The 17,092-nt window shown below is 38.0% G+C and overlaps 1 protein-coding gene and 1 pseudogene across 2 annotated transcripts in view; one reads left to right on the forward strand and one right to left on the reverse strand.

Annotated features, from left to right (window-relative positions):
- Positions 1 to 17,092, forward strand: part of C13H18orf54 (chromosome 13 C18orf54 homolog) — a 42,600-nt gene extending 25,508 nt beyond the window's left edge. The window contains exon 8 of one of the 2 annotated variants that reach the window (XM_063077345.1): positions 17,023 to 17,092. In XM_063077345.1, coding sequence (XP_062933415.1) covers positions 17,023 to 17,029 — 7 coding nt within the window. In that variant the 3' untranslated portion in view covers positions 17,030 to 17,092. Of the gene's footprint in view, positions 1 to 5,802; positions 5,876 to 17,022 lie in introns of those variants that run through there. The other variant, XM_063077344.1, reaches the window with a different exon arrangement.
- On the reverse strand, positions 14,443 to 16,293 carry LOC134362116 (G/T mismatch-specific thymine DNA glycosylase-like; annotated as a pseudogene).

Consider the following 17,092-nt stretch of genomic DNA (forward strand, 5'->3'; position numbering starts at 1 on the left):
CCAGGGAGCTTCCAGCAGTGGCTTGGTCATTGCTGGGCTGGGTGCAGATGTCAGGGGGGTGTGGCAAAAGCCCTCATCTCCCACCACCCCAGCTCGAGAACCCAGGGCCCTGCTTGATGTGGCTTGGTGGTTGTCACTGGGCTGGTTGCACATGTTGGGGTGGTGCAGCCGAGGCTCTTGGCCTCCCATCGTCCCATCTCGGGAGAGCCCGGGGTGCTTCCTGTGGTGGCTCGGTGGTCATCGTTGGGCTGGCTGTGCGTGTCGGGGGGGGCATGGCCATGGCCCTCGGCCCCACCCACCGCCAAGCTCAGGAGAGCCTGGGTGCTTCCTGCCTTGGCTTGGTGGTTGCTGCTGGGCTGGCTGCACATGCTGGGGGGCATAGCTGAGGTTTTTGGCCCCCCACTGCCCCAGCTTGGGGGAGCCTGGGGTGCTTCCTGTGGTGGCTTGGTGGTCGCCACTGGGCTGGTTGTGGGTGTTGGGGGTGTGTGGCTGAGGCCCTCAGTCCCCCACTGCCCTGGTTCAGGAGGGCCCAGGGTGCTTCCTGCAGTGGCTCAGTGGTTTTGGGGGGGCATGGCCGAGGTCCTCAGCCCCTCACCTCCCTGGCTCAGGAGAGCCTGGGGCACTTCCTGTGGTGGCTCAGTGGTTATTGCTGGGCTGGCTGCACGTCGGGGGGCCATGGCCGAGGCCCTCAGTCCCCCACCGCCCTGGTTTGAGAGAGCCCTGGGGCGCTTCCTGCAGCAGTTTGGTGGTCATCGCTGGGCTGGCTGCGGGTGTGCATGCATACCACCAGAGGCTGATCTTGAAAGACAGCATCATCTGGGCTCACTTGCTTTTGGGCTTTCTGTTGGGTTCACCCAGTGGGAGGTACCACAGGAGATCTAAGTGCTCGACTCAGCTCAGTGCCTGGTGCACACCAGGCCCCAGGTGAATGCTAGTTCCAGCCCTCTCGTGAATAAGCATCTCTTTCTTGTTCTTCAAAAGGAATTTCTCCAGGGTTGGCAGTGGGTGCTCACTGCCAGTCACCAGGGCCTCTGTGTTCCCGCACCTTGACCTTAATGCTGCAGACCCTGTTTCCAGGGACCAAGTTCTCTGAAGGTCCTGCGGGTCACTCTCCTGGCCTTCTGTGCACCTCTCCGAGTTCTCACCCTGCATAGTCATAGCTTCTGCAGTAACTCTAAGAGATCTCTAAGTCTACCCCTGAGAAGCACCGGTTGCCATTCCTCCAACTCCATTGGTGGCGAGTCCCTTTATTACTCCAGAAGCAACATGCCCCATACTTCCAAGCTTGAGTGAATGTCCTCATATCCAGCAATGACCAAATATTTAGGGCACACTTGAGTGTCAGGCCCACACCACCCCTGCTTCCTTTCCTTTCACCTTTACTAGGCCCCACTACGTGCCAGATCTAAGTAAAGAGGCTCCTGAGGTTCTGGCTGTCTGCTGGGGCGGGACAGCCTCATAGGCAGATCATGTCTGCCTGGTGGGTGGCCTTGATCCCTACCAAAGGCCCTCTACCCCAGAGGCTCATCAGAGGACAAGAGGCCTAGGTTGTAGGGAGTAGCTGCCAGGCTGATTGTGTTGGGTGTCGGGCGGGACTTGTGGGGCTCTAACAGGTTCTTGACTCCGCCACAGGAAAGAATTCAAGAGCAGAGTTGGAGTAGAAAGCAAAAACAGGTTTAATGCAAAGAGAAAGAAATACAGACTTCACAAAGTGCAGGCTGGCTTGAGAGTGAGCAGCAGCCCTGCCTTCTTTCTGGATTCTACCTTTATAGTTGGCTGTTCTGTACATATTCATGCTATCTAGTGAATGTTTAATTAAGGGAGTGGTTCCCAGTTATGTAACTGGTTATGTAACCTAGCTTTATGCATGCTCTTTTGGTCTCTCTGGAGCATGCTCATTGGTCAAATTCCAACATATACACTGAAAATTATTTAAAATATATTTGGTGTTCTCTAGTGCCTCCAGTGGAAGTTCATTCAAGGATAAACTCTTTTCTACTGAGTATGCTCGGCCACTGGAATTATGTAAGTCTGCCTCTTGTGGTCTCAATCTCCCAGTGTTGGTGCCAAAAATAGATGCAACAAGCAACAGTAACTCAGGACTTAGAGGAGGGGCTTGAGTCCTAAGGGAGTGGTTTGAGACCCAGGAGAGTGGCCTAAAATACTAACCCAGGGAAATTGAGCACCTCCTATCTCAATGTCTTCCGATTCCTCAAATAACAGTTTTTTTTTTTTTTTTTAGCGATTTGGATGGCTAGCTAGTTTTAAGATATCTTTCATTAACTAGGGAACTGTAAGCTCTTAGTTTGGGTTCTGTTTACTCCCTGAGACACTCAGTTCTCTTATGTTCTCCTGTTAGAAATGTCTGCTCCCTAGGAAGACTCATTGGAACTGAAGTATAAATGGTTGACAGCAGCTTAAAATATTATTTTTTCCAGAAGGATTTCTCTTTGGTCGGAATCTAAATTGTAATAGTTTTGTATCCCTATAATACTTAGCTTTTTCTTATACATTCATATATTAGGAATTCAGTGAAAATGTATTAAATGAAACTTCCGTAAGACATTTGTCATCTTTAAGCAAATGAAAGAATTGTAGTTTTTGAGCAAGGGGCTTTCCTAAATTGTTTATTATGTCATGTAGACAACCAGCTACTCTGCACAGGCAGGAGGTAAAGAATGAGCAGTAAGCATTGCTCGTATATTCTAAAGGTGAGCAATAGCAGAGTGCTGCAAAGTCATCAGTCATTCAGAAGTAATTTGTATTTGACTTTGGAATTTGTTGTTTTATATATAATTTGGAAATGAATGTATAAGGTTTTGTAATTCTCATTACTACGGGCCATGCTTTGAAGACCAAACTTAATGATAGCCAGAAAGTTGTCCAGTTTCCTACTTCACTTTTCCTGTTAGATTTTCTGTTCTTCATTCCATACTAGAGATAGACAGAATTGCCTCTCAGACTTGCAAAACATGATCTTAAAGGAAAGGTATTTTTTTATTCTAATGTACTCAATACTTTGCTTAGATTTAGGGAATGGTGGGCAGTTCTGAAAAGCCTTTCATTCAGTTCTTGCTGAAGATAGGCCAGCAGAAAGTATTTAAGAGAAAGTTAGTGGTTAATACTAATAGGAGACCAAAGGCAAGATATCTGTAAGTAAATGAAAATATAGATAAACTGCCTCCATGTAATTATTCTGTTACTGAGTTTCTGTAGATTGATTTGTATTTACTTAATGCTCATTGGTTGATACATTATTATAAGAAGTGAGTTTCTTTTACTTCAGTTTTTAAGGTGGATGACTACTCAGTGTTGTAACCATCACCCTTAAATTGCTGTTTACTCCATTAGCCTACTTTTTTTTTTTTTACTTTTTTTACTTTTTTAGAGAAGAAAATAAAAAATAATTTCCTTCCATCATTTTATTCTACGCTACTTCTTACACATGCCTGTGAAATAGCAATCACTTTCTGATCTCCGCTTCTTTAAGTAGATTGAGTTGTCTTAGTCTCAGCAGGCAGATAGAGGCCAAGTAAAGGAAGGAACCAGCAGCTGACTGTGTAGCCAGGGTAGGGGGACTAAAAACTTCACATTTCTGCTTAGCTTTTCTATTCCTTCTCACCATAACACGTACCTCTCCTCACCTTTTCTCCTGTTCTCTCCCCTCCCTTCTCCTGGCCATTGTTTTGTAGAGGCATAAAATAACCTACACAGGCATAGAAAGGAAATCAATTATACTGAATTATAGCTATGATATTAAAACAAATTTTTGATATGGTAATATGTGTTTATTAACACATTTAAAATAGGACAATACATTTAAAATACAGGTAAGTTAAAATTCATTTTGTAAAAACTTAGTATGGAGGGAAGCTTTTTGTATAGCTTGAATAAAAACACTAACCCATGGAGTTTTCTTTTACTTACCTCCTTCTACATGTTGGTCAAAAGTTAGAGAAATGGACTCTTGGAAAGCATTGACCTCTGGGTCACTAGTGAGACCTCATTATTTGGTGGATGAACAGCTGGGTGTACAGTTGTCTAATAGTTGTCCAGTTCTATCACATGGACTTTTGTAGACAGATTTAGATAACATATGTTCCAGCAGTGGGTTTAATAACGCTTGTAATATTATAACTGCTAGTCACTATTGTAATTTCGAAGTAGTGATGAATATATAAAAGATATTTTGAGATACGTGCAGTGACTACAATGTGGTGTATAAATATCTGTGAATTCTATGGGGTACAAGGTCACAGGTATTGGTCTGTTGCTTGTATTCATAATGGAAGGAAATGCTCACTTACAGATAGCATTTGGTGAAAATAAAGATGACCCCCCTCTCCCCCATCTAATTTCACAGACCTTCTAAATCCAAGGGATCTGTGGCTCTCAGGTTTACAACCCCTTCTCTTGGGGTTGTAACAAATAAGGTAGGACTCTGTTCACTTGCCTTTTTCCTTCCCTTGAATCACAGATAAATGACAAGCCTGAAAAAAAAGGGAAATAAGTCCCAAGTATATTTATAAGTTATCTTTTTTCTCATTAATGTGTGCCTTTAGGAGGAAAATAATTCTTCAGGTAGAGAGAGTTTATTATAGGATGTAGAAATGATGGAGTCTTTAAAAAATTTTAGTTATTTTATCTCTAATTGCTTAGTAACCTTGGGTGAGTTATTGTCATTTAGTTAATGAAGGTGGGAATCTCAATAATTAACTAAAGTTGCCAAAAAAGGTGAAAGAATCCTGAGTCTTCTCTCATTACGGTTGGGTAAAAGTGTCCAAGAAATGCAGAGTACAGGGAAATAGATAGAATTTCCTCCCATCTCCTTGTCTTGGTAAAAAGGAAGATGTATTTTATTTAACGTACATTTATTGAGCCTCTACTATATGTTAGAGACTGTAGAATAGGGTGTTCTGGTCACTATCTCTCAGCTCACCATAGAAATGGAAATTACTAACATTAGAGATTACTGTGCATCCTGATTGTTGTCTCTCTGTTTTTCTTAGTATCTTTCTCATTTATCAAAGAATGTGACTGATTAACATTTTCTGAGAGGTCTTTAAGGAGCTGAAAGATAGAGGAGAGAAAAACTGAAAGAATATTTTTAGAGGAAGCCTGGAAAGTTAGGGGCCTCTGTCTTCCTGGTTTGTTTGAGGAATGATTGAATTTTCTCCACTGAAACTTGATTTATAATCTTGGCTTTATTTTAGAGAAAAATTCAGGATATTGGAATAATTCCACATTATTCAGCCTTATTGTAGAAGTTATTGGTTTCCTCCATACTCAGTAAAAATGAGTTTTCCTTAGAAATGTAACTGATCCTTAAATGCTTTAAAAAATTTTTTTTTTAATTTTAGCTATCTGGAGCAGTATAAATGTTAAAAATGAATTATGTACTTTATTTCTTAAATGATGTACACAGCATACCAAAATAAAAGTATCATTTTGCAGAACTGTGGTGAAAATTACGTGAAATAAAGTTTTGTAAAGTGTGATATAAATGATACCTATTATTGTTTTCTTATTAAGCTACTTGGCAGATTAAGTTTAAAAAAATTGAATGTCAAAAATATAATTTTTTAAGTAAACGTTCACAGAACTTTAAATTATTTTAACCTTCATTTATTCAGATCTCAAGGTTTTATAAGGAACAATTTTCAAAGTTTTATATTATTCTATATATTTATTTTTCATTAATTTTGAAGTTAATAAACAATGTAATCACCATTTCTTGCTGTCTGCATTGGCTATTCAGTCCTTAATATTGGTTTATAATGTGTTTTATACTTTTTAATGAAGGGCTTTGCACCATTTATCTCGCCTGAGAGACCTGGTCGATGATACCAGTGGGAAACAGTCACCGAAAATATGAAGAGGAAAATAAAACTGTCACCAAAATAAATAGTCACCACAAAACAAACATGTATTTTTTTCTGTTACTTAAACTGACAATGTAATTATAAGCCATACGTTATTCTGTGATTAGTTCAAGTATTATATATTTCTAAAAAACTGAACTTGAAAATATCCATAGGTTTTATGACCTATCCTCATTTTGTGCCAAAATACTAGAATGCGAACTGGAAAGATCCACGGTAAAGTCTTACTTTGGTCCTCAGGCCTGCAAATGTCTAATTTTGAAAGATGGATGATTTCCGTTTTTAAAGCTTGCCTGGACTTACCCTCTTCAGCATCCCCTTTATTTTGTTGTCTGGTTCTGTATCAGTAAGAATGCCTCATTTCTGTCTAAAATCTCTTAAGTTAAATAGACTTTTTTGACACAGTTAGCACTTATTGTAAAGTAGCTTAAAGGAACATCAAAATTGTTATGATGTGTCTTCTTATCCATATGGAAGTCTGTTGCTTTTAAGTTTTCATAAATGAAATATTTAAGATATTTTGTATTTTCAAATGGCATCAATTTAATAGTGGGTGATGCAGAAATGTTTTTATTTTGTGACATCCTAGAGAACCTCCTCATTTAGTTAGTGTTTGATTCTGTTTAAGATAATCTTGATAATACATGACAGTTTACAAAACATTTTGCGGGGGAGATATTTAAGAAGTTAGTATTTTGATAAAAGATTATTTCTCAGATTTTAGTTTTGGTGTTAGCTCAAGCTAGTGAAAATTGTGACTCCGTGGCCAATTGCTTTATGAAATTTGATAACTAAACCTAAAGAAAATGAATATGGATAATCAGAGAGCAACTCTGTATTTTAAAGCTATTTTGTTAAGAGTTGAGCTTTCATTAAAGCAATCTGTAGTCTTCAAAGTTTGTCTCTGGCTGAAACTGAACAGAGCTCTGTAATTTTGTAATTTCTACCAAGCAAGTATTATTATTAATATTTCTAATAAACAGGAAGAATCTTTACAAACAAAACTAAAAGTTAAGTCATAAAACATAACTAATACAGCATAATAAAAAAATCTGATGAAATTCAAGAACATCTGTGTGCATATACAAATACTATAAATTAACACTATCCAAATGGTAGCATCTTTTTTATGTAGATTTTCTGTCAAATAGTAATTCCTAAGCATGGGTGAATCAAAGAATTTTTTTTTTCCAAGTTATTAAGGCACTGACATGTCAAACACTGTCAAGTGAACCCTGTTTTTTCTTTTTCTTTCTTGGCCAGTGGGTTTTTCATCATCATATGCTGTGGGTATTTGAAAGGCACTTGCCAATAGGTTTGTTTTGTTCACTCTGTGGAGATCTTTTTGCCGCTGACATTCTATTTTCTGATTATGGTCTGCTTCAGAGAAAATAGCTTGTATAGCCAAACAAGGAGTTACTTTGAAGATTGAAGTACATCTGACTAAAAAAATGCAGATTTTAAGTAGGCAAACATCAGGTGGATCCAAGTGGGTCATGTTCTAGGCCTAGCAAAATCCACTATTAGACAAATTCTAAAGAAGGAAGAGAAGATAAAGACATCAGGTAATAGCTTCTAATTGCATATTAGTTATATGTTGATCATACATAATATACACTGTCTGGAAAGCATGTTCAAAGAGATTATGCTGTAATGACTGAACAGCACTCATTTAGTTAGTGTTCCCATTTGCAAGAACCTATCTCCAGTACTAAAAAAGATAATCCTGTTCTAAAATTTTGTTATAAGTAATATTTTAAGAAACTTGATTCTACTTACCAGAGGAGCATTAATTTTTCCTTTTGTGCTAAATATGGAAAGGTTTAGTCTTTTATCTAAAAGAAGAATTAATTTTTTCAAAATGATTGATTTCAACCTTTTAAAAAGGTATAGGAGAGTCAGTTAAGAAAACACATCTGAATGATGTTCAAGAAATTCTCTGAAGAAGTGATTTTAATTAAATGTTTCATAAATATTTCAGGGTTTTTGATGTATTTTTATTTTTTTGTTGTTTTGAGGTTTTCAGGAGGCAAAAGGGGGACAATAATATGGAGACTGCTAAATTGAGAATTTAAAGCAGATGAGAACAATTAGATTTGAAAAATTGCTTTGTGAATGTAAAATTTTATCAATCCCTTGCTCTCTTTTAGGTATATTGAGAAAATGTTAATTGAGAAAAAAATTAAGGAACCTTTAGTATTATGTTTCAAATTTGAGTGTCAAAAAGAAAAAAAAAAAAGCCCAAATCCAAAAATTATTTGAGATCAAGGGATAAAAGTGTGACCAGTATGTGAAGAGTCAAAACTGAAGTGTATTGTCTTTACTATCAGTAAGAACTCTGCTTTCAGCTTTTTTTGGTAACAATTCATTTCCACTTCATAGAGATTTCTGACCAAATCTAGGAGTTCTTTCTTCTTGGGTTTGTTTTGGGTATATGTCTCCGTATTGATGTTATTTTTTTGTTGGAATTAATAAATGTGCGGGGGGTTAGTATTATTTTGTATCTAGTAGTTTATGATATCTTGTTAAATTATATGTTATACCAAAATGTTGCCTGAAGATAATCATGACAAGATTCTTTTTTTTCCCTGTGTTTTGAATACATGGAATTGCACTTATAAATTTGAATTTTTGTTTCATTTTTTCTGTCCCACCCTTCACTCTCTATATCTTAAAATTTGGTGGAAGTGCTATCAGAAGTGAACTTGTCAGAAGGTAGCTAGACTGAAAGGAGATAAAAGAAGCAAAAGGTCAATAAAATTGATAATTTCTGAGCAATTGAAGTTTCTTCAAATGTGCAAAACTGTGTATCTCTCTATTCCATGTATAGATTGGATATTTTACACCTGTTTATATGTTGTGTTGGATTGCAGTACCTATCATATATGATTGAGATGAATGTAAGCCTAAACCTGAATGCATTGTATACGAGGTAATATTGTTAGATATTTTACCTGTGATATTTGAAATTATTCCTTTCCCATTTCCTTCCTTCCTTCCTTCCTTCATTTCTTCCTTCCTTCCTTCCTTCCTTTTTTTTTTTTTTTTCTTCTTCTTTAAATTCATATGTCCCTAAGATTGTTTTCCCTTTTTGGACACACACACACACAAAAATATCTTAGCTTTCTATCCTCCCAGTTTATTCTGCATTGTCTTTACCCTAGGTTAGACTCTGCTATGTAACTTTTCTCACAGTGTAACAACTTTTATCCATCCTTCACAGCCTTCATCAGGACTAATTCATTTTTTTTCTAATACTTCAATCTCAAACATTCCTCCCTCAATTGGAAGCCAGACTTTTGAAGCCAGACTGACTAGTCTTTGCCAGACACTGTTGTATACCACTACTCTAACCTTACTGATTTATTTCAACACATTTGCTGTAGCTAAATTGCTTTACTCAGATTCTCTGACACTTTCTATGTATATTTTTATCTTTGTGCAAATTATTTCTCATACTTGAAATACTCATTTTCATTCTTCATTTATCTAAATCTTACTCTTACATTTCTTTAAAGGTCTGACCAAATCTTGCATTTCCTTTTCCATACAGGCTAATCATTCTTCAAACTCTGGTAGATTGGCTTCCTTCCTCTATCACTCAGCTTTTATATTTCTTGTTTTAATATTTTGGATAGTGCCTCTTATACCATGTTGTACCCCTAGTGGAGAAAATGTATCTCAAGAAATGTTAGGTGATTGATTCTGTTTTATCTCCTTGATGATAGTGCCTCTTATATTTCTTTAGATAATCAAGAAAATGTAAACTATGTTATACACAGTGGCCTTAAGTGTTGATTGATGATTCTAAACCTGGTTCCCTGTATAAGATTGTAAGTTCAAGATAAGAGAAACCACATCTGCAAATCATTCTATTTTTTAAAAACTTTTTTTTAGATTAAAGACAATTTTTTTAGAGCAGTTTTAGGTTCATGTCAAAATTAAGAGGAATATACAGAGATTTTCCATATGCCCCCACACCCATACATATAGCCTCCTTGTTATCAACATCCTCCACCAGAGTGGTGGATTTGTTAAAACTGATGAACCTACACTGACACATCATAATCACCCAAAGTCCATAGTGTTTATATTAGGGTTCAATTTTGGTATCGTACATTCTATGGGTTTGGATAAATGTACAATGACATGTATCTACCATTATAGTATCACGCAGAGTATTTTTCTCTGCCCTAAAAATCCTATTTGCTCTGCCTATTTATCCCTCCCACTGCCCTCTGCAAATCCATTTTACAACGAGGTAAATTAAACCTATTTTGGGAGAGGTATTTCCTTTTTGATGTTGCTGCTTTTATCAAATAGGATCAACAGTTGTGAAAGTATTTTTAGACAACACAGTTGTAAGACTTCTGATCTCCTGAGCCCAAAAAACTTGAGATTTTTGAGTTTTTAAGTGTTTTACATTTCCTCAGATACACAATCCATTTTATAGATCTAGGACTAAATCTAGGAAAATTTTCAATGGCTGCTTGTCTTAATTTGCTTGTGCTGCTACAACAAAATACCTGAGACTGGGTAATTTGTGAAGAACAGAAATTTATTTCTCACAGTTCTGGAGGCTGTGGAGTCCAAGATAAGGTCAGCAGTTTCAGCTGTCTGGTGAGGATTTCTCTGCTTCCAAGATGGCACATTGAATGCTGCATCCTTTAGAGGGGAAGAACACTGTATCCTCAAGTGGTAGAAGGGACGGAAGGCAAAAGGGACCAAACTCCCTCTGTCAAGCTCTTTTATAGTGACATTAAGCCACCTAAACACTTTCCCGAGTCCTCACCTCCCAATACTGTTGCATTGGGGATTAAGTTTCCAACACATGAATTTTGGAGGAAATGTTCAGACCATAGCACTAGTTTTGCATTGTGTTGCTTTGAGCCTGGCTTGATGGTAATAGTTTGGATACAGTCTAGAAACAAACCACACACTGATTTTAAAAAGTTTAGTATAAAAGTTTTAAGCTACATCAGAAGATAAGGTGTAAGAGAACTGTCTGTGGTACCCTAGAGCTGAGGGAGTATCCAAGGAAAGACAAACTTGGAAGAGAGAGGCCGAAGTTTGGGTTCAGACCTTGTTGAAGGAGAGGTAGCTGTAGCTCAGTTGATGGCAGAGATTACTGGTTTGCCCAGACCAAAGCTGGTCTCTAGTCGCCAGGCAAACAGGAGGTCACCCTCCAAGGTACAGGGAAGGTACAGCTTGTGATTGAGTATGTGGGCATGCAGAGGGACTCCGGGTGGGGGTGTGGGGTGTGGGGTGGGTGGAGGCGCAGTGAACTAGTGCTGGTAGGACGTCTGGAACATGAGGTGTATGTGCTCGGGGCGGGTCGTGGAAGGTGATCACCAGCCTCTGCCAGGTTTGTGAAGTCAGTAAAAACTACATTCTGGGAGAGTGGCTGGGGCAGAGCACCACCAGATGTCTTCACGACCACACCTCTTACTGATGGTGCAGCTGCCAAAAAGCAGCAGGAGAGCCCCTTCAGGGTGAACTTGGAGCTGAAGGACTATAACTGATAACTCATGCAGAAGTTAATCAGGTTCTAGGAAGGTTTTGTTAGTAGGGAATATCACAAGGTATATACAAAATGTCTTACCAATCCACCTCTGCCCTCCCTCTTTTGCAACATCCTGTATAGCCTGTCCAAGAAGTGTGGGCCTATAGGTAGGGTAGCAAAATGTCAGGTCACTTAGAAAACAGGAAAAATGAAAAACCTTGAGCCAATATTTCTGAAATCTAATGAATATTTCTGAAATCTAATGAGCTTCATGAAATAATTCATGAACTAGAAATTTGGAACTATTACGTGAGTATTTTGGAGTTAGGTGAATGGTATCCTCAATCAAAATGTTAGGAGTATAGAGCATTCCTTTCATTAGTTTTCATTAAGGTGGCTATATATCTTCTATATAAACATTTCTGGAGGTGGGAAATTCCCTACAGTTGGAATGCTCTATTTCTTAGCATATTCTTGCTTTAGTTAAGCCATGATTTGCTTTTCTGTCTTCCAAATATTGCTCTTAATTTTGCCTTTCAAGACAATATTATATACATATTTCAGTATATAATACTAAAACCAACGAGTAATGTTCTATCCTTTGGGCTAAATGTTTCTAGTTTCTAAATTATTTCTTTGGACAAAGTTTTATTTCTTTGTTATTGTCTCACTTTTCTGGATGCCCTCCAGCTTTCAGTGTTTCTGGTTTTGTTTTGTTTATGTGGCACCAGAAGTCCAAGAGTAGAATGAGAGGACTCTGATTTTTAAATAATTTGTTACTCTATTCAACTAGCATTTATTTGGCTCCTGGCACTGCTAGGTGTGTGTTGGGTGGATGGGGAGTCAGGGGAGCGTAGGAGTAGAAGAGGTAATGAAAAATAAGGCATGACTCTATCATGAAGAACTCTAGTGGAGATGTATATAAATAGGTAAATGTGCACTACGATCAGGTAAGTATTGCTTCAGAGAAATGAAGATGGAACAACTGATATAGAAGCACAGAAGATGGATCAACTAATTAGCTTGGGAAAAATCAGGAAAAATTTTGCTCAGGAAGGGATACTTGAGTTAATCTAGAAAAATGAACAGAAGTTTGCCGTCAAAGAAATTGGTTAGTAATGTATTTATTCTAGTCAGGAGGAAATATGTGCAAAGATCTGACAGGTGAAAAGGTCTGATAACAACTTACTGCATTAGAAGGGAATATATCATGTGTTGTAGGGAAAGAAATCTGAGCTTTAGGTTAAGAAAGATTTGTTTTATAATTCCACCTCTTATTGGCTCTTTATTGTGGACAAGTGGCTTGACCTTGCCTGAGCCTTTTTGTTTATCCTCTCATTTTAAAAAAATTTAAAATGATATTATTTAATGAAAAAGACTCATACTGTCATATACAAGATATGTTGACATTTACTCTTATCTGTCATGTTTAATGAAAAACACCATTATTGTGCTTCAAATATCCTCAAACCTAGTCTCTCATGAGTGTCTGTCATAATTTAAAGGGTATTTTCCCCACTCAGAAAAAAAATCTGTATAATTATATACCAAAGCAAAACCTAGTTACATGCTTTACATAGTCCTGTGAAAAAATAATTCAGTTGCTCCTAATCCCTGATGCAAGTTACTTCAAAGCACCTGCACAGACCATCTATGTAAATAGTAGTACAGTATATCATTTAAATAACATGGATGACTTTACACAGCTTGACCTAGACTTAAGGAAAAATAAAATCCATCATAGCCACAGCTAAAAATAATGTTAAGATTCACAGGAATTTGTTTCTCAGAAGGAGAAATCTCCTGGGGGTGGACCTCATAAGTATTTCATATCGAAGAAACAGCATGCTCCCAGGCTATGTATGAAGTCAGAATATTTAGAAATGATTAAGAGTGAATGCAAATGGCATTTTTGAGTACCCAATTTTAATATCCACCAGATTTGGCAGTCTGGACTCCTTGTAGCACCATGGAAAATGCATTAGAAAATTGCGAAGGTACCAACTTTTCCATAAGGTTAATTTAGTCCACGGTAACATACAGCAATTGCAAAGAAAGAATTTTGAAAATTACTGGCTCATTAGATTTGCCTAGCAAGAAAAATTTTGTATTTATTTTAGTACATTTCATGTATTTAAAGTACCAGTTTAAAGTATGGTTATCAAACTTCTCCAGCATCTTATGCCTCAGCCTGAAAGTTTATTTCTTATCACTTTCAATGTCACATCCTTAAAGCCGAGGAGGATCAAATAAGAATAGTAATAAATATTGCCAGAGATTCTGTTCCTTCCCTATCAAATGTAGGTCTCTCACGTCAAACATAGGTGAATGACAAAATGTAAAAGGTCTACTGCATTCTCTGGAGCCTACCATCCCAGAAAAATTCCTGCCACTAGAAGATTAACACACGGGTGAGAAGGGCAAAGCCAAGGCTCGATGCCCTGTCAGATAAGACCAGGTTAGCCTTGCTACTGCAAGGCCATGCTCTACGTTTCTCCTACTAAGCAACTCTTATATACACACACATTGGTAAAGCAAAAAGGTGTGAATGTGAATACAGTTCAGGAGCCCATTAAACACCACTAAAAACTAATGAAGGAGACTCCACAGAGGGTTAACTTCATATGTGAAAATCAACACATTTACCTCTTTGTCAGTGGTAATTATTATTAGCATGCCCTTCTTAGGCATGAATTAGATGATAGTGTATCTAGGTTTATGCACAGTTAAGAATCAGCTATATTTAGACTTGTATTTTAAAATTTCAGGGCAAAAGTGACTCCCAGAAGAAAATCAATTTCTTCATAAATCAAATGCAGTATATAAAAAGCTAGGAATGATGGTTAATTCAAATACAAAAACTCATATACAAAACCTCTATTTTTTCCTTCCAAACTACTTAAGTTCATACATTTGATTCTACCACACAACTCTTTTGTACTATATTACACCACTAGGGTAAAATACTAATAGAATACTATAGTTAGCAAACTGAGGCTCTGCTTCTTGACAACTGCTTTAAAACCAGCATTTAAGCAGAGCTGAGAAACACCATTCTTAAGCATGGTTTCCTTCTTCCTGTCCTTGTGTTCCACAATGATTATTAAAGCATGGCCTCTGGTCTGTAAACAACTTGGGTCCTCCACTGCCCATCTGGAGTGTCACTAAAGTTGATTCTCCTCTTAACTCTGCACTGTCAGCCCATTTGAGGACAAGCTACAAGGTTCACTATTGCATGGATTTTCACCGTAAGCATTACCATACACTGTTTCATAACCTAGATCGTGTGTGTGTGTGTGTGTGTGTGTGTGTGTGTGTGTGTGTGTGTGTGTTTTCTTTTGGCTCTAGTAGCCGCCATCTTGGCATCTTGGATAAGCTGTAGGTAAAATGTATATTGCACTTCTTGAATGTCTGTGTTTCATTCAGTGCCTTTCAACTGATCTCAAGTCCTTCAGCTTAATGTAGTAGTGAACTTTGTCCTGGGCTTGAGGAAACTGGGCACATTTTGCACTGGATGATGGCATAACATAGCATAGAGTTTCTGTGTTGGCATCTTATGTGGTTGAAGCCCAAATTCCAAGTTCCTATCCTTTACCCCAAAAATTTTACCGAAAATTTCATAAGTACATTTTCCATTAAACACCTCTCTTTACGGCTGATACTTCTGTAATTGCTGTACTAGAATACATCCTCCTTCATGAAATCTTTTACTGGAAAGATCTTTGCTGCCAGGAGTTATCCTTACCACAATAGTGGTAAAGCCAGTACTTGCCTGGTAACGTATGATCATCCACATGATTCAGTCGGTGTTCACTCAGCCCTGACATAAACAGACACTTTCAAAGATGCTTTCTGTGTCCAAGATGATGCCTTTTCTAAGAAATCATTAGTCCTGGGTTTATTTTATGCCAGTAATCACAATGTCCAGACTGAAGATCAAAATATCAGGAAGAGTCTTCTTGATCAATAGTTTAGCTTCTGAAACACCATTAACATTGTCTACTTCGCTTTTCACTTTAAATTTCTGTAATTGTTTTCTTGTTTTTCTTTAGATTTTGTGGACTTGTCAATTGTCTCAGCAGGTTTTTTGGGTCACAGTGGGTTTTTTTGGTTCTGTTGTTCTAAGTTTTCTTTTCCTTATTTTGGAGCCTCTTGTGCAGGTTCCTGAGCAGGAGCTGTGCCTGTAACTTCTGCTGGCATCTGTTGTTCATTCATAAATGCCGTATTAGGAGCTTTAGCCTTCATTCGTTGAAATGGAAATGTATAAAAAGATTGTACTTGCTGAAGTGAATACCTGCCCATGTTCTCCGTTTCTATTCCCTGAGGCCACTTGTGCGTGTGTCTTCTGCTGACAGGCAAACAGGCGACTGGTCTGCAGTACAGTGGTCTACATGTGGCCACAAGACAGTACCAGAGACGGACCCCTTTCTTGGCAGTAGACAGCAGCTGGCCTCAAGCTTCTCCTCCAAGTTCTTCCTTTTCATTTTTGATATCTTCCTTGCAGTTTTGTTTTGAGGATTAAATGAGAGAAAGTATGCCTGGCAGGTATGATCTCAGAAAATACTGGCTGCCAAGGTGGTAACACATTTATGTGGGGGAGGCACTAGGAATGACACAAAGCTGCTCTGTCCTTGTGCTGCCCCATTCTGTGCCCCACACTACAGCAAGAATGATCCGTTACAAACATGTCATGATGTTGATCTCTTCTAAAAATTTCCAGAGTAAAATGTGAAGTTCCTTTTGTAACCTAACAAGTTGCGTGGTATGCCAACACCTCAGTCCCCTTGCCCCCAAAACCAGACATTTCCTGCCACTCTATTTGCTCTTTGATTCAGCCACATTGGTCTTGCTGTTCTCAAACAACTACAAACATACTAAAACTCCAGACCTTTGCACTGTTTCGTCCATCTGGATAGTCTTTCCTCAAATACTCCATCATTCACGCCCTCACTTCCTTCAGATATCTGCACAAATGTCATTTTACCAGAAGCCTACCCTGACCACCACCGCTCCCCATGCTGTTACTTTTTGCCCCTTCACTCTTTTATTTTTCTTCACTTAATATTGAGAGTAGGGACTTTGCTTCATTCACTGCCGTATCCCCAACAATTAGAATAGTGCTTAGCAGTAATGTAAAATGCTCCACAAATATTTGTTCTCTGAATGAATGAGGCTGGAAAAGTGGCTTGGGGGCTCGCCTGCAGCACTTGGTATATTCAGCTAAGAATTTTGGATTTTATCCTATAGGCAAAGAACGGGGACCAGCTTTTGTGATAAAGCCTAAAATGAGTATTATTTTTTTGTTAGTTTTGTATTGATTTGTGCTAGCAGTAAGTTGAACTGTTTTTCAGATACTAAAACCAACATTTTTCTTCATTACAGTGGCCAGTCCTTAAAATATGATACAATGGTAATAATGCACTATGTTAATAATTTTTTTATATAGTAATAAATGGTAGAATGCAGTCCTATTGTTTTTGTTCAGAGATAGCCTACTCTTAGTGAGGTTCCTATGATGTTTTAATATAAAGTAAGTTCTGAAAATATAGGCTTGAGTGTTTTTATAACAACGTTAAGATTTGTTTTAGGTTGCAGTAGGTAATATTTAACTTATTGATCCATTTATTGTTTTTTTAGACAATAGTAAAAGAAGACAACAGAAATGAGCACAAGGAAGTCTCTCTTGGAAGAGGGTCCAGAAGCACCA

The sequence above is a fragment of the Cynocephalus volans genome, chromosome 13 (assembly GCF_027409185.1).
Source record: "Cynocephalus volans isolate mCynVol1 chromosome 13, mCynVol1.pri, whole genome shotgun sequence".
Taxonomy (NCBI): domain Eukaryota; kingdom Metazoa; phylum Chordata; class Mammalia; order Dermoptera; family Cynocephalidae; genus Cynocephalus; species Cynocephalus volans.